Raw genomic sequence first — 23,923 nt, 5'->3', positions numbered from 1 at the left:
CTGCTTCCTCCTCTCTCCTCTCTCTGCCTGCCTCACTGCCTACTTGTGATCTCTGTCTGTCAAATAAATAATAAAAAATAAAATCTTTAAAAAAAAATTTTGTGAAAAGTGGACATTTCTTCAATTTCTTAGATCCCTAATGATTCCATGCATTTTTTTAATCTATAAACTAAAATTGTTTTCTTTTTATTGGTTAAAAAAGAAAGCAGGGTCAACTATAATAAAATGCCTATATCGTTAATGTTCCTTTTGGGTGTGCTGTGCTAGGAAAAGTTATGTATACCCCATGCAAATACAATCTACACATGTCTTAAACATATACCCAAGAGTTGTATGTTTGGGCCTGGGCCCCAGAATTGAGTTTCATTTATAGATTACAGTTTAAAAATTTACTGAAGGCTAGATAAGTTTCATGTATATGAAAATGAAACTCTTCGTGGAGAAATTCTTGCAGGGCCTAGCATACTGCCTTATCCACAGGAAGTGCTACGTAGGTAAAATGGACAACATACATGGAATGGAGTCCGTGCAGTCACCAAGAATTACCTTCTTACCTTAAATATGACCTTCACAATCTGGCAATGTAAGTCACATAGCGGAATCAATTTGATTTGATAATTTGATAGTTATCTCTTTCATATCAAAACCCCAAATTGTAACACTTAAGTTTTAAAACTTTAGTTCCAAATTATTCCAACTCTGTACTTCTATTTGTAAAATTATGATGGTTTACACATATGAAAACATGTACCTATTTACTTTCAATGAGTATGTAATTTGAGTAGTTTTCCTCTTGAATTGAGGGCTTTTGTGGCAATTGTGATCCTGTGGGGGACCAACTGCTCACTTTGTTTTGTTTTTTTAAGTTAACATATAATGTAATACTTGTTTCAATGGTACAGGTCTGGGATTCATCAGTCTTCCACAACACCCACTTTGTAACTAGTTGCCAAAGGTTGAGATCTTTGACCAGGAAATTAAGATAAATGGCTCATAAAGCGACCAAGTCTATTCAGGCTTCATCAGCGTGGCACTTTGCTATGAACACCTTTTAAAAAAGCAACCTACATTAAAAAAGTCTCAAGAAGCTGGTACAGAATAGTCAATAAATGTGTTTGCTGTTGTTTATGCAAATGCCATATTAAAATGTTAAATATTAAAACATTAAAATTTTAAAGTGTAAGCGTAACTAAATTCTCAATTTAATCATTTAGAAAATCTTAGGAAACTGCATGATTTAAAAACAAATTCCATTTCTATTAATAAAAATCTACTTAGCCCAAATGAGTATATATATATATATATATGCTTGATGTTTGCCTTTAAGTACTTCTGCTCAGAGTGTCAAGCAATCAAGTAATGACAGTGCCTCCAGAATGCCATTTTTAGAGACTTTTATCACTCAGTGAAAATAACTACTTCAAATGATATTTTCGTGTTAAGAAGTCAGCATAAGAATGGTTTTGAGCCAACTATTTTCACTATCGATTAAAAATTTAATATTAAACCACTGTCCTGAAATAGTACTTTATGTTGGGTATATACTGAGTTACTAACACAGAATTCTTACCTGTAATGTACATGTGTGATGGTTGGTTTCCTGTACCCGAGGATCCAGGTCTGAATATCTATGGGTTCAGCTTTGGGATAAGCTATAGTTGTATCTATTATCCATTGGAGGCCTTTTGATTTGCTACCTGAGGACACAGCAAAAAACAAGTTAAAATTGGATCAATTTTTTTTTTAAAGATTTTATTTATTTATTTCATAGACAGAGATCACAAGGAGGCAGAGAGGCAGGCAGAGAGAGAGGAAGGGAAGCAGGCTCCCTGCTCAGCAGAGAGCCCAATGCGGTGCTTGATCCTAGGACCCTGGGATCATGACCTGAGCCGAAGGCAGAGGCTTAACCCACTGAGCCACCCAGGTGCCCCAAAATCGGATCAATTTTTATACTATTTATAACAAATAATATAGTATAAACAAAGCATATTGATGTATCTTCTGCTTTATGAAAACAGGATGAACTCTGGTGTTACTGTTTCATATGACACACTTAGGATGATATCAAGCATTTCCTAATATGAAATGGCTGACTCTCAAACAAATAAGCAAATAACAAAACACTATTATTTATTGGACAAGCACCATTCAAGCATTCAACACAACAGTGCACTGTCAAGGTCTAATTTATATTTTATCGCTCATAAAAACTGGCCTATGAAAAAGTCAGAAGCTAAATTATCACATTACAAAAGTAAAAAAAAACAGTTCTCAAAAGAAATCCATTCACCAAATACAATACAGTATAATATAAACACCAAGATTTGTGATACCTGGAAGACAGTAATAAATGCTGGAATAAGGCCCCCAATTAAGCATTTTATTGACATAGGACTGTCAGTTGCTGTTCTTATTTAACATAAACAAACAAACAAAAAAACCCTCCCACTTTAGCAAGAGTTCTATGCAAATAAAGCAGTAAAACCATCCACTCTTTGGTAGGTATGGCAGGTAACTGCAATTATCCAGAGGCTGCGGGGAAGTTCTGTTTACTTTGGCTATCGGCCTCCTGCTTCTATTCCCAGCATGGAGTACAAAGTTGAACAAGAATTGAGAGGGAATCCTCACAGAGAATGCGGAGACCCAGACGTGGGTGACAGTCTGTCCGTTGTTTGAAGTATTTAAGAGATCTCTAAAAAAATAAAACCTGTTCTGAAACGTAAGTCTAAATGTGCATTAAGAATCAATGATATTTTACTTGTGTACATCGAATAACTAAAAAGTGACCTTAAGCTTTAAAAAACTTTAGAAATATTCTGAAGGGGAAAAACACCCACAGAAATAGGTTTTAAAAAAATGTTTAAATAACCTACTGCTAAAGGAACAGAGTTTATGTCAAGAAACACATTTTAACAAGCTATCAGTGATATACATGCTGAAATGTTTAGGAGTAAAGTATACTGATGTCTGCAACTTATTTGATTACACTAAAAAACAAATAAGGTGGACTAATGGATTGATAGAAGCATAGAAAAAGACAGAATAAAGCAAATACAGTAAAATGTTAATTATAGAATCTAGTTGGTCGTCTAGTGGATATTAACTACAAAATTCTTTCAACTTTTAACATATGCTTGAAAATTTTTATAATAAAATTATTGGGAAAAATCACCAGAGTTCAGTTTAATATCTATTAAATCATATAATAAACAAAAAAATACTATCCCTTTTAAAGTTAATCAGACACAACTTTGATACATATATGCATCCTATACATATGTGTGTGTGTGTGTGTGTGTGTGTATATATATATATATATATTTTTTTTTTAAAGTAGATTCCCCTCCCAGCGCGAAGCCCAATGTGGGGCCCAACGTGGGTCCCAAACTCACGACCCTGAGATCAAGACCTGAGCCAAGATCAAGTCAAATGCTTAACCTACTGAGCCACCTGGGCGCCCAAGTATATGGATCATATATTAAAAGAGAGACAAAGGCATGTTCTGTACTTATATGGAACAGAACACTAAATAGTAAATATGAACACTAGAGAAAATAAAATACAAAATACCAAAACATTGAGAAGAAAATGGTAAAAGACAAGCGAAACTAGTTTTGGGGTATATAACTTTCTAGAACTTCTTATAATTTTTCCTAAGCAGCTAGAATAAAAATTCTAACCAAGTTAAGATAAACAATAAGCTACTCTGCTTTCATTATAAAAAGAAATTATTTCTCTCCAAGAGAAAAAACATGTTGTCATGATTGTGTGATCAATATGACAATGGCCCCCACCCTTGCAATCTAGAACACCACAGGGTATTACTGATTGCGCAGAACTATTTAAAAAGCAGCAGTCTTTATTAGTGCAACTAATCCTATTTGGAAGACCTTTGCCTTCAAGCTTTGGCTTGGCTGACATTGCCACCATGTCTGTCTGAAGCTATCCTGAACTTTCCTTTTCTATTAAAAGACCCTTTCAATTTGTCTTTTTAATAGACGATGAAAGATTAAGAGAGCTGACTGCCAAGCAGCTTAAAAAAAAAAAAAAAAAACAAATGAAAGGAAAACTCAGTGCAGTCTTACAGGCATTCTCTCTATGTCTGGTCCTAACCATCATTAAAAACACGTATTTCTGAGGGCCAATCCTTTTCATTTTTACTTTAGCTAGAGAATATATATTTTTTTAATAGCAAAATACTACTAAAGGAAACAGGCCTAGTGAGTTTCTTTCAGTTTTTTAATTTATCATTTATTACCCAATTTCACAGTCTCCAATAAACTTGTTCAAAACAGTCTTTGTGCTGTTGGCGCAAATTCTGCAAACCTTCCCAGTTCACCAGGCTATCTCCAAAACAGTTGCATCTTTGAGTATGGTTTGCTTTTTCTCGCCATAAAAGTAATACATACTCATTATTAAAAAAAAAAAAACAGAAGTATTCAGAAATGGGGGGAGATCATCCATAATGTTACAACTCAGAGAGACAACCACTGCTGACATTTCCTTTCACTCATTTTCCACTGCTTATTGCTGACATATTTGAGCTCACAATGGTTTCACAAGAGTTGTGTGTTCCTCCCACTCCATTAACATGATAGAGAATAAGCACTTTCCAAGCCATAAAAACTCTCTACAAACATCATTTGTAATGGCTGTGTTGTACTGTGTTGGATGGATATTTGATAACTTCTGGCCTGTTCTTCCTTCTGGCTATTCCAAATTTTTGCTGTTAAAAATAATGCTGGGGGCGCCTGGGTGGCTCAGTGGGTTAAAGCCTCTGCCTTCGGCTCAGGTCATGATCTCAGGATCCTGGGATCCAGTCCCACATTGGGGGGGTCTCTGCTCAGCAGGGAGCCTGCTTCCCTCTCTCTCTCTCTCTCTCTCTCTGTCTGCCTCTCTGTCTACCTGTGACCTCTGTCTGTCAAATAAATAAATAAAATCTTTTAAAAAAAACTTTCTAAATTTGATAAATGAAAAAAACATACATTATTACAATTTGCATTTGCATATCTATGATTACTTTTTCAAATTAGTGATTTCTATTCCTGTACCATTAACCTAGCAATTCCACTTCTAGGAATCTATACTCCAGACTACACTTCCACAAATATATGAAGATATTTACAGCTTACTGCAGCAGTGGGAATGGCCAGCAGTAAGGGTGGGTGGGGTCAAGGAAAGACACCTTTGCCTTTGTGCATTTTGTATTACTTGAATAAATTATTGTAAGCATGAACTAACTTCTGTACACAGAAACACTAAAAAATTAAATTTGCACCTTCTCCCTGAGTATTATTTCTGTTTGACAAAAATTATAACTATAAAAAGAACAATAATGTTATCTCCTGGAACTCCAGATAATCCCTGAGTTCCAACAAAAGAGTGCTAAAAGCCATCATACCTAATTCTTTAGCATCTCCTCCTGCTGGACTTCCATTTTCCTGCCGTGCTACAAGCGCACTCAAGATAATGTTTGTTGCCCCAATCCTTGGCAGAGTGACATGTGTAAGAAATGGCAAGTTATTTTTTTTGGCAAACGCTTGACTTGTTTCTCGCCTCTTCCTGAGGAAGCCCCCTTCTGGAAACAAAACAATCCACTTTCGGTCTCTGCTCCTGTAATTCTTTTCTAGGTGCTTTTTGAGAAGAAGCAGCTGCTGGTCACGATGAGATTTTCCCTAAGACGGCAGACACACATATAATAAGTATAGGCACATTTGAAATTAAAATGCTACAAAATTAAATAGAAATAACACCTTCTAAAGTAAAATCCCATTCACAGATCAGAAGAGCGATTTTCCCCCACTTACTTCCCCCTTTGACCAAAGCGGTCAAAAGAAGTGATTAGCACTTACACGACATTAGCAAAACGACTGCTCTAATTGCCCCCGAGAGTTCACTCATTCATCAGCTCAGTGACTGTTTACTGAGAGCCCGAAACTTGGCAGGCACTGTCCTACACACTGGAGATAGAGAAGTAAGAGACCCTCGTGGAGGTTACTCGAGTGGAAAAGATAGGAAACTAATAAGTGTAAATTTGGATGGTGATGTGTTAGGAAGAAAACGAGTAAGAGGATAGAGAAGGTCAATGAGGTCAGAGAGAACAGCCCCAAGGAGGTGAACCGGGAGCAATGAGCTGGGAATGTGAAGGAACGAGTCAAGTGGAGAGGAGAGGCAGAGTTCTCCAAGGGACAAGAACAAAAAGGACAAAGGCCCCGAGATGGGAACAAGCGCTGCGTATTCAAAGAGCAGTACCAAGGCCAGTGTGGCTGATTTGTGATGAGTGAGGAAGACAGTGGTAGGAGAGGAAATTGCAGAGAGACGTGGGGGACAGAGAGGAAGGGCCTTGAACTTGGTAAACAGTTTGGGATGAGAAGTCAATGGGTGGTTCTGAACAAGGGAGGGTCATGATGTTATTTACATCAAAAAAAAAAAAAAAATCTGATGGCTCCAGTGACAGAAACACTCCAGCAGATAAGCCGGCAAACTATTGCAGTAGTCCAGGCAAGGGGGTGTGATGATAACTGACTATGGTGTATTGATGAGAAGTGGATAGATACATTCAGGAAAGTCTGAAAGTAGAGCAAACAGGGCATTCTAATGGACAGGACCTTAGTGTGAAGGAAAGAGAAGAAAGAAGATGACTTGGAGACTGAAACAGGAATCCAGAAAAATCTGTAGGAAAGCCCAAAACCCACAGACAAATATTACAAAGGTTACTCCTTTCAGTATATTTGATTCATTAATAATTTTCCAGCCAACACAATTACAGAAGGCCCCGAAATAATCTGTATGCATTCAGTCTTTAAGTTACTCCAGTGCGAAGACAGTAAGACATTTATTTTACTGAGTTGAACTGATCATGATTAAGCTTTATTAAGTCCCCAAGACTGCATGTAAAACATTTTTATATTCTTGGAAATACCTAGTAGTAAAGTCCAAGAGACTTTCTTTAAAAATGGTAATTTCTCTCTCTCCCCCCAACAATGTTACAGATTTTTATTACTATCTTATCGGGTTCGGAAGGGGAGGAAGGGTTGCTCTTTAGAAACAAACTTGCAATATTTCTGGTAATTCTGAAATACAGTCTTTAAGTATGTAAAACTTTACATTGCGATAAAAAGGAGAATGTTTTGGAGGACCTTATTTTCTACGCTTATCTCCTCAAAGTACACCCATCACTTAGTGTAACTTAGTGTTGCCTCAGGGTCATCAACAGGGTCAATTGTTAAAATTGTGATCATTTCCTCATACTCTCCTGATGAAAGGGCTGTGCTTTCCCTTAGACCGCTAAGCTTCAATGGCTGCTTCTACTTCTCCCCCTCCTGTGGTGCTCTAAAGTATTATGCTAATTTCTTTGTTACGGTGAGTTGTTCTAATCACCGTTTGTTCATTTTGTCTCCAGCTTGTGGCCAGTCCTCACTGCCACTTCCCCCTGGGGTCCCCGCACAATGCTTGCATTCGTCTTTCTGCTCAGAAGAACCAAAAGTGTTTCCTAGAAACTAGATCATGGGTACAGCATGCGGAAGAGAAAATGTTCTGTACATAAGTGTCTGGAGTAAAGTATATATGTTCTGTGACACCTACAGTCATCTCAGAAGTTTCTCTACACACTTCCAGCTTATTTCTGAACCTGTGGTCTCTGATGAAGCTTAATCAGATTCAACAGTTATTCAGTAAGCTGCTACATATATAAATACCAGATAAGTGTGGCATTGCCATACGTAAAAACTCCTGCATATCATATTTCAGTTTTTGAGAAAATCAAGCCTGTGATACCAGTGGCATACCAGGGAAATACTGTGATGTAATGCTGACTTGATAAGAGGGTGTGATTCTTTCTAAACTTTCTAAACTTGTCCCTAATGCCTGGGACCCATTCTTAATCTACCTTCCTCTATCAAACTCATACTTATTTTTTCTCTAAAATTTTTCTGAGTTCATAAAAATCTGATGGATTCACTTTTCCTACAATGAATTCCCCAAATATGTTCTTCTATCTGCCTACCTATCTACCGACCTACCAGCAATTTAGGTACCTTCTCTATCATGTGATAGTGACTTGTTAGTAAAAATAATGGTGAAAATATAGATGACGATAGTGGTAATCATGATAAAAATGATGAAGAAGGGACCAGGCATTGAGTAATACACTTCAAGTGTATTACTTCATTTAACCCCCACCCTATGAGGGCAGTGCCTCTTGTCATCTGAAAAATGAGGAAACTTTGAAAGTTTAAATTAGCTGCCTTATTCACATAGCTAAGAAGCAGAAGAGCTGAGAACGGGGCAGCGACTTGATAAATCTTTACTAAACATTGTACTGTTCAGATGGGAGAAGGAGGGTAGAGATTAGAATATCTGCAAAGTCACCATTTTACTGCTTGAGCATACGCAAATTCAGCTCGAAAAAAATGTTTCAAGGAACAAAGATTCAGAGGAAGAGCTCCCTGAGATACTAGAGCTTGCCCTATGTATTATAACTGGTTTTGGCCTATGTTTACAATAAAGGCTCAGCGTGATCAGGCTATCACTGTGAAAAAGGAACGTTTATTACTCACCTGTCTTATAAAGAAGTCTCCGTGAATTAGAGAAACAATTCCAAAGTTTGTGTACTTAAAAATATGATCCATCAACCACATCATTTGAGCAACAACCTAAAATATTTAAAAGCAAGAAATAATTACATGGTAAGTATTAGAAACCTGCTGTAGTCTAGCCAGGGCTTTAAATTTTAAATAGAATCATCTAAGCATCCTCTTAATTAACCTATATATTTTAAATCCAGTGTTTATTTCTATAATTAAAGCACAAAATCTCCATGAAAAATTACTGATCTTGAGCCCAAGTCTTGAAATCTCAGGTCTCAAGTAATACATATTACTGTGTAACAAATAAAGTTGAATTAACTTCTTAAATCTGGACTTTATGATTTCAGATTTGTTCTACCCTAAACAAAGTCTCTGGTGATTCTTATATAACTTGTAAAATTATTTTGAAACAATAAAATGAAGTTATTGAATGAGAGCTCTAAGTTTAATTAATAAGCACTAAAGCTTTATAAAATGTGACTTTAATGGCTAAAATATTAAAAATTATAAATTATAAACATATAAATGTAAAATTTTAAATTTTATAAAAGTTCAAAAATGTCCAAAATAAAAGAACATTCAAGTTCATTTCATAGAATGATTTATATATGTGATTACGTTAAGAAGATTTGTTAGTTTACGCAAGGCCGTATTCTTTACCAGCATAATAACATTCATAGCACCTCAGTTCTTAAACACAGAAATAGTATCCCTTTTTGGTAAGAGTCAGTACTCGTATTAAGAGCAAAAGACTTGGGATGCCTGGGTGGCTCAGTCGGTTAGGCCACTGCCTTCAGCTCAGGTCATGATCCCAGAGTCCTGGGATCAAGTCCTGCATTGGGCTCCTTGCTTGGCAGGGAGCCTCCTTCTCTCTCCACCTCTGCCTGCTAGCGTGATCTCTATCTCTCTCTGACAAATGAATAAATAAATAAATAAATAAATAAAATCTTTAAAAAAAAAAAGAGCAGAAGACTTTATTTCAAACAAATTTCAAAATTAAATGTAAAGTGTAAACAGGGATCTAATTAATAAACTGGGTAATTATTACTCCCTGCTGAGGAAATGGCATTCCTTGTTATAATCCTTAAATAAATGCATTAATAGCTACAGCCTCAATCAAAAGAATGCAACAGAGCCCCTTTTGTTTCTATGGGAATAACGTACGTAAACTTCATCTCGAAGCACCAAATTATATGAATTTACATATGAGGAAAAAATGAGCACTGACATCGCTCGTGCTTTTGCAAAAACATTATAAAAGCTGACAAATAATATAACATTAATGCTTCTGCCTTAATTTTTCAGCATCACTAAATAGTTCAACTACACAACTCCTTCCCCATGAGCTCTACTATGTTAAATCACTTTAAAAAATAAAGATATGTGCCCAGTGAAGAAATGATTCCCCAAGGCAATTAATACAGAATAAAATGATTGCCATCATCTCGTTTTTTCAGTCTTGTTTTGCTTTGTAATGATGACTACTTTGTTTAAGTAAATTGAGATTTGAATTAAATGGAATTTGCTGAAAAGTGTCCCAAAGAACAAAACAAAAAGCAAGTTGCTTTAACCTATAAAATACTTGAGCTTTATACACAGTAGGAGGTTTAGTGGCTATTTATTGATTTCTGGGTTTAAAATACCAACACTAAAGCCACGAGCTTTTATATTTCACCTTACATTTACAGTGGATTTATCTCTTCAGTTAGAAGGGCCACCTAAAACAATTCATTTCAATAAGACAGCCAAGCTACCTTCTGAGATTTGTATGGGTAATTCTGTCTTAGCTTATTTTAGGGGAAATGTTACAAGTCAATAAATGTTTATTATATGTCTAAAAAAGTTCTTTTGACAAAAATAAAAATTCTTAGTTTTATCATCATTTCTCATAAAAGGGCACAACTCAATTCACAGATACTTATTTTTAAAAGGTACCAGCACATTTGGAAAATACAATTAATCCTTTGTTTCATATTCCTCAAAAGAGGGTCAGTAAACCCCAGCTGCCTGAAGCAACTCTCAGTGTTTCATAGATCTGTCACTCAGAGCTCTGTTAGGTAATTCCAAGAAACAGAATTGGCCCACATCAATTATTCTTTATCTGGAAGCATGGGTTTTCTACATATTGAAACATCTAGAGAGGCTTACACGAAGGACTATGTTCTTTATATCCTTCGGAAAGTATAGTTAAGTCAATGGTTCTCCTGTTCAGAAATCTGTAAGGACAATTTGGGTTGTCACGACGACTAGGGCGGGCTACCAGCATTTAGTGGGTAGCAGGCAGGTATGGAAAACAGCCAGCAATGCCCCGGACAGTTCAGGACAAGAGTGCTGTCCTCCCAACGGGCCAACGGGACCCCTGCTAACAGGAAAGGCTCCTACAAGAAGTCTCCTGAATTCCAAAAGCTATGTTACACTCACATAGCCATTAAACTAGCATTTTTTTAATTGGCCCACAATTTAGCATTAGCCTTCTTTCTTTGAATGTACCCACGGAGTATGCAGTAAGTCAAGTGAACATTTTTACTGGTAAATATAAATTAATATTGCCCTATACATATTAGGTAGGAGGGAGAGATTATGGTGCTTCCAGTTTTATATTTCTCAATTATTCTTTTATGAAAGAAGATAAAAAGAATTCTTCAAGATTCTAAGTTACTCACTAATAACAGATTATAAAAAAATGTTTAGTATAACTTATCTGAAAATAAAAACAAAATTACTCGGGACAGAAAAATGAACCTAAGTCAAACTAACAGAAATCTTTTTACAAAAGCAAACAAATAAGACAAATTTTCTTTTATCCACATAATTGGTGAATTTCAGATTACCTAATATTCTAGTTAATATAGTTATCATCCATGCCAAACTTGGGTGAGAATGATTAAGCTGGGCATATTTATACTGACCGCTGTAATCATTCTTTGAAATTCAAAAACCAATTAAGGACACTGTAAACCTTCAGAAATTTCACTATGAATGTAATGACCATATCCTTAAGAATAAAAATGTTAACTGGGGATTCTCTTTGATGAAAACCAAATAAATTAGTCTTTACAAAATTTTAACATCGCAAGTAATAAATATTAATATAAGAGCAAATATATTTATACGGTGATATTCTTTTAACAATTCAAGATTCTGAATATAAGAAAGGATAGAATTTATTCCACATTCCAGCAAGATTATGCCTCTGCTTTTCAGATGGACATGAAAAACAGATTCTACAATAATCAAACATTTTCCTTTACTCTTACCTCATTTTCTGACGCCCACCCTGACCTACTGAATCAATATCTCTAGGACGTAAATATACCAGGCTTAGTCTTGCCTTGGTGTTGCAGCCAAGACTGTTTCGCTAGAGAAGGCCTTCTTGCTTCACCACTCTTAACTAGGCCAAGTTTATGTCCTCTCTCCTCTACAAAGTTTTCAATACCTGTCATACATGGGGGGCTCACCTTCCACTAAACACCTTTCACTTTGCAATTAAGTATTGTTCACTATACTTTCCCTCCACCTACGCGGGACTGTTAGCTCCTTTTAGAGGACAGTGTCTTACAGGACTGATGTTCAATCCTTATAGTCACTGACCATGAGTATGAAGCACTTAATAAACATCTATTGGTTTCATTGCTATTAGGATAAATATGAACTCCACTAATTTATACACTTTCTACTTATTCAGTTTTCTATGAACACAACCTCTTTATCTTCTAAAGTGATAATTCTTTTAATGCTAAAGACTGAATTTATTTTAAACTCACCCCTTTGATAGATGTATTTAGTGATCAACAAAAGTCACGTGAAACCAACGTTCATACATAGCCTAGTAACACCTAACAAAACTGGCCTGATATCTTTCCTTCCAATTTGCTTTGTAAAGGAAATCCAAAATATTTACCTTTTTTTCTTCTGGCTAAAGAGCCTCAAGATCAGCTAATTCACTGACCAACTAGACTCTTCCATCTTAAACAATACTGCTTTTTGTGCCTGAATTTCCCAAACCAGTGACCCACCATTTCACCTCAAGACAGCTCCCAATCTGAACATCTTAACTCTGTTTTACCTCAGTTACTTTTTCAAAAACATCTCTCTGGAGATATCATTCACATTATTTTCCAGTTACTTTTTTGAAAGACCACATTCCTGTCCTGGAGCTGGAATTGGAATTATATATATATATATTTTTTTTCTTTTCATTTTTCTCCATTTTTTCTTTAAATTTTCTCAATTTTGGAAAAGCATAGATATTCAAGTTTACGTTCCAAACCATAGTAAGATACTCAAACAGATTCTTTATCAACCTCCCCCTCCTGCGTCTACGCCTGCCTTCAGGGTGCTTACCAGGCCTTTGTCCTGGAGGCACATCATCAGCGTGCAAACATCCCCTGTTGCCTGATGATTCACCAACATCACTGCTTCATCTTGTGAAACGGCTTTAATATCGTCCCCCCATTCCATCACTGGAAGAACAACAAAGCTGTCACTTTAAAGATTTTACATTACTAGAAACCTTATATTAGACAAACTGGTACACATCAATGATGAGAGATCACTTACCTAAAACTTTAAAAGTTTGAACTAAGTTTACTTCCTATAAGTATCAGGCTGTTGATATAATATTTTATAAGGTCCCCAAACATCCATTAAAATGTAAAAATGCTCATCCTTTGACCTAGAAGTTTTACTTCTTAGAAATTTATCCCACAGAAACATTTGTCCAAACAGGCAAAGACAGATGCGTAAAGGATGTTTATTGGAACTTAAATGTTCACCAACAGGGGAGTCAATAAGAAAGTTATGATATAATGGAAGAGCATGAATCCTCTGAAAGAATAGAGGGTATCTCCATACACTAACCTAAAAAGGACTTCTTATCAAGAAAATAAAGTAAATCACAAAACAATATATATAGCCTGATTCCACCTTTTTAATGAAGGAATAAACTTTGTTATTTAATACAGTAAAAAAAAAGTCTAGGGGAATGAATTCTAAACTACTGATACCAATCACGATTAGGACGAGGTTTCCAGAGCCCCTCAGATTGCACTTTATAATAAAATGCGAAAACATTCCAAATATATGCAAGTATTTTCATTTTCAAATAAGGAAACTAATGAAGATGTTATACTTATTAAGAACCTCCAGACAAAAAGTCATCGTACCAGAACCTATTATGTACACTCTAAGGAAAACACTGGCATCTCCGTGTAGTTATGTCTCATTTAACAGTAAATCCACGTCACAGAAAAAAGATAACTGAGCAGCAGTTTTGAGCATCAGGATTCTACAAGTCAAAGCATCCAGGGTTCCTCAAACGTCTGACATGAATTATGAGAGGCTGATTATACGTTAGTATTCACTCCTCTCACACACACGGCTAAAAGGGAAAAAGCCAACCCGCCTGCCTGTAATAGTTCTGGATGCAAGAGGCATGGGGAGTTGTGGAGCTCAGCTGCTCTGCCTCCCCCAGCCTCCGTCCTTTTCCAGCCATCTTTCACTGTCACCCCAACATAGCAGAGCTTCTCATAAGAGCTCATATGAGAAAAGGGGTCTGCTAATTGCTTCTTTCTGTTAAAACCCATTTAAGCAAGGCATTAATCAAGTTCATTGATTTTAAAGACTTTAAAATTTGTATTAAGGAAATTTTCAGCTGAGCTAAACACAGTATTAAGTTGTGGGACCTCTTTGCAAAGTGAGGTATTCTAATCATTACCAACACTCAAATGTTACTACCAACCCTCAAATAGCTTATATGGTATAGGAAAATTTTTATTTTAGTTTCTTTTAAATAAATGCAGCATAAAACTACACTAAAGGGATGTCAAATAATCCTTGAGGAATAGAGGTAGAACCCTGGGAGAGAACCCAGCCCGGCCCCTTGAAAAGTGCAGCAGCACCAACTTTCCTTCCAGTGGCCTTTCCTTCCCCAAGTTCCAATTCAGCTCAGCTGACAAGCTAACTACTGAAACATATTTAAACAGCTGCTGTATCATACATTGCTGTGGGGAGTATGAATTGGTACAACAGTTTGGGAAGTCAATTTGGCAATATATATCAAAACTGAGAAATGCAGAAATCTTTTTATCCAGAAAATCTACTTCTAGGAATTCAACTTACAGATACACTTATTTATGTGCAGACTGACACATATGCAAAACTGGTTACTGCAGCCTTATTTGTGAGAGCAAAGAGGAAGGGGTGCCTGGGTGGTGCAGCTGGTTAAGCGACTGACTCCTGGTTCTGGCTCACGTCGTGATCTCATGAGCCCCATGTCAGGCTCTACGCCCAGCTTGGAGTCTGCTTAAGATTCTTTCTCCGTTGCATTCTGCCCTTCTCTCCCTCTCATGCCCTCTCCCCAAAATAAATAAATTAATTAATTTTAAAAAAAAAAAGGAGGAACGAGGAAAACAACTCAAAAGGAAGATTAGCTCAAATTCATAGAAATTGAAAACCAATGGTGGTTTCTAGGAGGGGGACTATTCAATTTGTAGAGCGTTTCAGTTTTGCAAGATGAAAAGTTCTGGAGATTGGTTATACAATAATGAGAATGTACTTAATGCTGAACCATACACTTAAAAATGGTTAAGAGGAGGGATGCCTGGGTGGCTTAGTCACTTGATCGATTGACTTTGGTTTCAGCTCACGTCATAACCTCATGGGTTGTGGGAACAAACTCCCCAACCCCCACGGGGCTCCAGGCTGGTGTGGAGTCTGCTCAAGATTCTCTCTCTCCTTCTTCCTTTGCCCCTGCCCCTGCTCATGTGTGCTCTCTCGCTCTCAAATAAATTTTTAAAAAATCTTTTAAAAAATGGTTAAGATGATAAATTTTGTGTTATGTATATTTCACCACAATTAAAAATTTTAAAAGGAGACTAATTAAATTATATCTATGTAAAGGAATATTATGTAATCATATACTTTGTATACTAACATGGAACAATATGCTATAAGTAACAAGAGCAAAATGCAGAACACTGTGGCAGGGATGCCACCAACTGGGTTTTAAAAAGGATGGAGGGAGGGGCACCTGGGTGACTCAGCAGGTTAAGCATCTGACCCTTGATTTCCGCTTAGATCAATATCTCAGGGTCATGAGATCTTGATTTTGGCTCAGAGCAAGATCTCAGGGTCATGAAATCAAGCCCCACTTCAGGCTTGTGCTGGGTGCTAGGTGTGGAGCCTGCTTAAGATTCTCTCCCTCTGAGGGTGCCTGGGTGGCTGAGTTGATTAAGCAGGTGCGTTTGGTTCAGGTCATGATCCCAGGGTCCTGGGATTGAGCCCTGAGTTGAGATTCCCTGTTCAGCATGGAGCCTGCTTCTCCCTACGCCCCTTCCCCCATGCATGCTCTCTCTCTCTAATAAATAAAATCTTAAAAAAAAAAAAAATTCTCTCCCTTCCTCTCCCTCTGACACCCTGCTCACACCACCTGCTCACCAACCCACCCTCAAAAAATAAAATATAATAAAGTAAAAAGAATGGAGGGAGATATATTTGCTAAACAGAAGTTCCCCCATCATGCCTCTGTTGATAATCCACACATGCAGACACACACACACACACACACACTATTCTTTTATTAATTCATTCCTCATTCAATAAGTCAGCACCAGGCACTATTAGGTGTTGTGGATATAAAATGAAAAAGTCAGTTGTACTTCTATACACTAAAAATGAGACAGAAGAAAGAAAAATTAAGGAGTCAATTCCATTTACAACTGCACCAAAAACTATATGATACCTAGGAATAAACCTAACCAAAGAGGCAAAGAATCTGTACTCAGAAAACTATACAGTACTCATGAAAGAAATTGAGGAAGACACAGAGAAATGGAAAAACATTCCATGCTCCTGGACTGCAAGAACAAATATTAAAATATCTATGCTACCTAGAGCAATCTACATATTCAATGCAATCCCTATCAAAATACCATCAACTTTCTTTCCACAGAGCTGGAACAAATAACCCTAAAATTTGTATGGAACCAGAAAAGACCCCAATAGCCAGAGGAATGTTAAAAAAGAAAACCGAAGCTGGTGGTATCACAATTCCAGAGTTCAAGCTCTATTACAAAGCTGTAATCAACAAGATAGTATGGTACCGGCACAAAACCAGACATGTAGTTCAAATGGAACAGAATAGAGAACCTAGAAACTGACCTTCAACTCTATGGTCACCTAATCTTCGACAAAGTAGGAAAGAATGTCCAATGGAAAAAACACAGTCTCTTCAACAAATGGTGTTGGGAAAATTGGACAGCCACATGCAGAAGAATGAAACTGACCATTTCCTTATACCATACACAAAAATAGACTCAAAATGGACGAAAGACCTAAACGTGAGATAGGAATCCATCAAAATCCTCAAAGAGAACAGAGGCAGCAACCTCTGTGACTTCAGCCACAGCAACATCTTCCTAGACATGTCTCCAAAGGCCAGGGAAACAAGGGCAAAGTGAACTAGTGGGGCTTTATCAAGATAAAAAGCTTTTGCACAGCAAAGGAAACAGTCAATAAAACCAAAAGACAATCCACAGAATGGGAGAAGATATTTGCAAATGTCTTATCAGATAAAGGGCTAGTACCCAAAATCTACAAAGAACTTAAAAAACTCAACACCCAGGAACATATAATCCAATCAAGAAATGGGCAGAAGACATGGGCAGACATGCCTCCAAAGAAGATATATCAATGGCCAGTAGACACATAAAAATATGCTCAACACCACTCGACATCAGGGAAATACAAATCAAAACTACAATGAGACACCACCTCACACCAGCAGAACAGCTAACATCAACAAGTAAGGAAACAACAGATGTTGGCGAGGATGCAGAGAAAGGGGAACCCTCCAACATTGTTGATGGGAATGCAAGCTGGTGCAGCCACTCTGGAAAACAGCATGGAGGTTCCTCAAGAAGTTAAAAATAGAGCTACCCTACGACCCAGCAACTGCACTACTGGGTATTTACCCCAAACACACAGATGTAGTGATCCGAAGGGCACCTGAACCCTAATGTTTACAGCAGCAATGTACACAATAGCCAAACTATGGAAAGAGCCCAGATGTCCACGGACAAATGAATGGATAAAGAAGATGTGAGATATATATATATACAATGGAATATTACTGAGCCATCAAAACAAATGAAATCTTGCAATTTGCAACAACATGAATGGAACTAGAGGGTATTATGCTAAGCGAAATAAATTAATCAGAGAAAGACAATTATCATATGATCTCACTCATATGTAGAATTTAAGAAACAAACAAAGGAGGATAGGAGAAGAAAGGAAAAAATAAAATAATACGAAATCAGAGAGGGAGACAAACCATAAGAGACTCTTAATCATAGGAAACTAAGGGTTGTTGGGGGGATAGTATAACTGGGAGATGGACATTAAGGAGGGCATGCGATGTAATGACCACAGGGTGTTATACAAGACTGATGAATCACTGATCTCTACTTCTGAAACTAATAATATATGTTAATTAACTGAATTTTAATTTTAAAAAAGGGAAGTAAGGGAAAACAATAAAATAAAATAAAAAGAATAAAAGTATTATTCTAATAGTAGTTAAAACATTTAAGAGAAGTCTAGCTTGGTTCTATAAACACTGAGCTACTAAGAGTAATGTGGAAAGTCTTCTGGCTCCATATCTATATAAACAGAGGTTTCATAACCAAATATTCCTTTAATGCAATTTCTGCCACATGAATGGAAAATGCTAGATACCTAGGTCTATGTAGTGGGAAAGCATGTAAGTGTATTTAACTGCAAATAAGTTGTTGTTGTTGTTGTTGTTTACATAAAACATATCCTACCTGTTTGCTTTACATAAAGTAGATAAATCTAGTGTGTTAGCTTCAATCTCTTAAATTGAATTTAGAACCCTCTGATGTGGCTTAAATAGCTTCCTCCTCCCCTCCCCAAATTTACATCCATCTAAAATCTGTAAATGGGACCTTATTTGAAAACAGGGTCTCTGCAGAGCTCTTACTGGATTAGGTACTGTACTTTAAACATCTAGAATATTTTAATAGACATCTAATGTTATGTATTATAAATGGCTCTTAATGTTCATTTCTATAATCCTTTCAGGGTACAATCATTAAGAGTAATCCAATGTATATTTTATCTCTCATCCATAACTCAGCCAAAATTTCTTTTCAAACTAAGTGTCAATTTACTAAGACTCACATAGCATACTGAATCAAACAAGTGAAGGTAGCTCAATCAAATTTTTATTAAAAAATTATCCTGATGTAGCAATAAAGTCATGTTGAATTTTGTAAAATCTCAATTTTATTCAATAAATTTAGTCTCCAATATTTATGCTATTCTTTTATCATATATATGATATATATCATATATATATATCTTATCATTACATTCTTCAAAGATCACTGTTAGAAAGTCACATGACCAACAAAACCAAGATAAAAATGCTTATAGAGAAAAAGCATTTATCTTTTTTTTTTTTTAAGATTATTTATTTATTTATTTGACAGACAGAGATCACAAGTAGGCAGAGAGGCAGGCAGAGAGAGAGAGGAGGAAGCAGGCTCCCTATTGAGCAGAGACTCCGATGCGGGGCTCGATCCCAGGACCCTGAGATCATGACCTGAGCCGAAGGAAGAGGCTTAACCCACTGAGCCACCCAGGTGCCCCGAAAAAGCATTTATCTTATGTATGAAGTAGCTAGGTTCCTCAGTTTACACCTTGCTTTCCCAGAACCTATATGTATAATAATGGAGCCAGTATCTTAACCAAGGAATAGAATTACTTGCATGTTAAAGAACAGAAGTTCTGGATGCCTGCCAGTTCTTACACTGTACTGGACTGGAAGAACAAAAATATTTTAACACGCTGTTCTATGAAATGAATTTTCAAAAAAGAACTAGGTCAGGTCCACTATTTCCAAAGAGAATGAAGGACAGCTGAATAAAATCTGGAAGAAAACCTCTAGTTGTAACTGAATTTTTAAAATTCTTGTTAAAAACTAAAGCCAAAGAGTATCTCTCTCTCTCTCTCTCACACACACACACACACTTTCTCTCTCTTTCTTTCTAACATAGCATCAATATCATCAATAAATCTCCCCCAAATGTTATATACTAGTATTGATCAAGATAGTTCACAGCTCAAAGAGAAAATAAAAGCAGTATGAATCCATCCGAATTTCCTTAAAAACAGTGATGTTAAGGCCACTATACTGATTTACAAAACAGAATTAACGTGGGGAAGGAAGGCTGCTTAATATATGACCACAAGAGCTCACCTTACTAAGTTAAAAAAAAAAAAAAATTACGCCTGAAAATTCATGCCACAAACCGTTTTACCATTCAGTGCTTCATTTTTCTTATTTATGAAATATTGATATTATTAATGCTACTCAAATATAAAGTGAAAATGAATGTTATATAATTGATAGAATCACAGAAGTCCTGGGTAACTGGATTACATGACAGCCGAAGTCACTTGTGGAATCACCATTAAGTAAAAGAGTCATATTTCTACTGTGTCACGTAAGGTCAGGTATTCTAAGATGAATAATCAGGATTAAAGAGTGACCCCTCCCCACCAAAAAGAGGTGAAAGAATTTCACATACCTCAAGAACTACGGCTATTAATAGCCCACACTGGAGGCAGACTGACTGGGTTCATCCAAAGTTAGGGGATAGCAGAGCAAATGAGGCAAGATAGAAAGGGACCGAGGGTATGTACTAAAGGTAGCTGGGAGAAAGCAGGTACTGATTAATGGAGGGGACACTAGCTGGTGAGGAAGAACCAAGCAACATGGAGATTAACTAAAAGAAACGAGAGAGAGGGCTCCTCTAGTAGAGATACTCAATCCATAACCTACCTCCATTCTTACCCATCCTATTCAGGCTCCCAGAAGCAGGGCTCAGATATTTAGGAAAAGCTCCCTATGCCACTTCTAGGCATATATCTGAAGAAAAGAAAAATACTAACTGGAAAAGATATGTGCACCTCCATGTTCATTGCAGCGGTATTTACATCAGCCAAGATGGAAACAACCTGTGCTCATCAATGAATGAATGGATAAAGAAAACACACACACACAGACACACACACACACACACACACACACACACACACACACACGGAGGAATACTATTCAGCCATAAAAAAGAGGGAAGTCTTGCCATTTGCAACAACACAGATAGACCTTGAGGTGTTTATGCTAAGTAAAATATGTCAGAGAAAGACAAATACTGTATGAACTTTTTAAAAAAAGATTTTATTTACTTATTTGAGAGAGAATTAGAAAGAGAGAGACTATGAGAGGGGAGAGGGTCAGAGGTAGAAGCAGACTCCCCACTGAGCAGGTAGCCCAATGCAGGACTCGATCCTGGGACTCCAGGATCATGACCTGAGCTGAAGGCAGTTGCTTAACCAACTGAGCCACCCAGGCACCCTGTATGATCTTTTTTTTTTTTTTTAAGATTTTATTTATTTATTTGACAGTCAGAGATCATAAGTAGGCAGAGAGGCAGGCAGAGAGAGGGAAGCAGGCTCCCTGCTGAGCAGAGAGCGGAGAGATCGAGAGAGGCTCGATCTCAGGACCCTGAGACCGTGACCTGAGCCAAAGGCAGAGGCTTAACCCACTGAGCGCCGCCCAGGCCCCCTGATCTTTTTTTAATGCAGAATCTTTTTTAAAAGCAAGCAAACGCCAAGCTCACAGACACAGAAAGCAGACTGGTGGTTGCCAGAGGGTTGTGGGAGTGGGGAGGGGGAATGGGTGAACTGTTTTTGTTTTTTAGTTTAAATAAACTGTTAAATTTTTTTTTTTTTTAAAGCACAGACATGTGTTATTACCAAATACCACAAAAAAGCCCTTAATATGAAAGACAGAAACAGAAAAATAAAGGACCCGGAGGGAACAAACACATGAAAAAGAAAACTTCAAAAGAGACCAGCATCAGTGTATTAATACACTGATATAAGAGGTGATGATGATGATGATGGCGATATAACCTTGAGATAATAACAAGATGCTCAAAAAAAAAAAAAAAAGGAACATTTAGGGAAGAAAAAAGAACTGCTGGAAATCATTATGTTAGCAAAAACAAAAATCTTAATAGAAAGATTGAGAGATAAAGTTGGGGAAATCTGGAAAGTAAATAAAAAGACAGATAAAGGAGAGAAAAGATATGAATGTGAGAGGGCCATTCCATAAAGTCTAACATTCAAATAATAGAAATTCCAGGAAAAAAGAACAAAGGAAAAGAAATCAAATAATTAACATCTAAGGATGTCAATTTCCAGATTGACAGGAAACATCCAGCAACCAGTGGAGAATGGATGAAAATACCCACACCAAGGCAAACATACTCAAAGTTTCAGAACAACACAGCCAAAGGGAAGATGCTACAAATGTTCAGAAAGAAAAAAACAGGAAACAAAGGTAAGGAATCAGATTGGCTTGGGAAACAGCTACAGAAAGTTAAAGGATAGCACAGTTAACAGTTAAACAGTTTCAAAATCCTGAAGAGGAACTATTTCCAACCTGGAATTCTCTACCCATGCTCTCCATCACGTGTGACAGTGAAAAAATATTTTCAGGTGTGCAACATCTCAAAAAACAAACCTCTTGTTTGCAGGAAGCTGGGTATGTACTTGCCAAATAAGGGGATAAACCAAGAAAGAGAAAACTATGATGTAAGAAACTGGGAATGCAAATCCAGAGACAGGCAAAAGGAATTCTCAGATGACTGGAAAGGGAGGTCCCAGGTGTTAGCTGCATACTAGACTTACTGGATAGCCAGTCCAAATTGGAGTAATTTAGGGGTTTCCCAGAGAGACTGCCCAAAAAGATGAAACTGACAGCATCTGAATGACTTGAGAACTCAAAAACTGACAAGAAGTTTGGAGTTGAATTAGTGATCATTTCATAGAAAAGTAAGTAAAGAAGGGGCGCCTGAGTGGCTCAGTCGTTAAGCATCTGTCTTCTGTTCAGGTCATGATCCCAGGGTCCTGGAATCGAGCCCTACTTTGGGCTCCCTGCTTGGTGGGAAGCCTGCTTCTCCCTCTCCTACTTCCCCTGCTTGTGTTCCCTCTCTCACGATCTCTCTCTCCCTCTCTCTGTCAAATAAATAAATAAATAAAATATTTTTTTAAAAAAAAGAAAAGTAAGCAAAGGAAAAATAGAAGAAAGAACAAAAATTACTAATTCTAGGGAAAACATCGTGTAGGAAAGTGAAAGTATACACAGTTTTAGTATACGGCTCAGTAGTAAACAGATTACATATTCATAATTAAAGAAAATCTCTGAATATTAATATCATAAAAATTATAATAAAATTCAAATACAACCTAGAAAAATTACCTTTTAAGGTATTACTTAAAAATATGGTGAAGAAGTAATTCTAGTGAATTAAAATAATACTAAACAACACATAGAAGAAAATCACCCAAAATTCCACTGTCCAGCGATAAGACACTATTAAAAATTTTGTAGTATATTTTCCAATGATTTTTCTATGTGTATAAATTTATATAAATTTAATATAAACATAAATATAAAAGCAAAAAAGGAATGATACTTAAGATATTATGTTATACCATTTGAAATTTAATATATCATATAAAATTGCTATCATCAAATATGCTTCCACCTTATTTTCAATGCTATATAATAATTTATTACATATAAGTCCTATAGCTTAGTTAAATCCCTGATGCTGGGTACTGGCTATTTATTATATAGAAAGTGCTAGATAAATAAGCATACAAAGCAAAGAGCTATGGGGTTTCTGATCTAAAAACTATAACTTTCTTAAAACAAAGAGTAGAAATGTTTCTACTTACAAATGTTAATTTACCAAAACAAGTAAGTTAAAAGCACAAAAATGTATTTTAGCAAGTAACAGAACTGCTGTATATCTTGATTGTGATGGCAGTTATGTAACTGCATATGTCTGTCAAAAACTCACAGGCTATAAACTATTGGAGGTATATTTTACTGTTGCAAATTATACCATGATAGAACTGACTGAAAAACACATGCACAGATTTTGAAGACATGACTTTTTAATATGTTCTTTGAGTCAGTGAATAAACTCACTGAAATCTAAAAACTTTGATGGATGTAAATAAGTTCCAAATGGGTAACAGAGTTCCAAAGAATCAAAACAGCAGAAACCAATGAAATCGATAAAATGGAAAACAGAGAAAGAAAATCAATGAAACCAAAAGAAGCTCTTTAAGAAAGTCAATATAATTTATAAACCTCTAGCAAAACTAACCAAAAAAACCACCCCAAATTATCAATGTCAGGAATGAAAGAAAGGACATCACTATGCACA

At 36.5% G+C, this 23,923-nt stretch overlaps 1 protein-coding gene across 2 annotated transcripts in view; it reads right to left on the bottom strand.

Annotated features, from left to right (window-relative positions):
- The window catches only part of LPGAT1 (lysophosphatidylglycerol acyltransferase 1), a 79,127-nt gene that overhangs the window by 28,491 nt on the left and 26,713 nt on the right, over positions 1 to 23,923 (bottom strand). For both annotated transcript variants that reach the window (XM_080824704.1, XM_080824703.1), the window contains exons 3-6: positions 12,933 to 13,051; positions 8,559 to 8,654; positions 5,402 to 5,675; positions 1,571 to 1,697 (exon numbers count right to left, since the gene is read on the bottom strand). In XM_080824704.1, coding sequence (XP_080680830.1) covers positions 1,571 to 1,697; positions 5,402 to 5,675; positions 8,559 to 8,654; positions 12,933 to 13,051 — 616 coding nt within the window. The remainder of the gene's footprint in view (positions 1 to 1,570; positions 1,698 to 5,401; positions 5,676 to 8,558; positions 8,655 to 12,932; positions 13,052 to 23,923) is intronic.

The sequence above is a fragment of the Martes martes genome (genome assembly GCF_963455335.1).
Source record: "Martes martes genome assembly, chromosome: 15".
NCBI classification, from domain to species: Eukaryota; Metazoa; Chordata; class Mammalia; order Carnivora; family Mustelidae; genus Martes; species Martes martes.
This window is presented reverse-complemented; position numbering and strand designations above follow the sequence as displayed.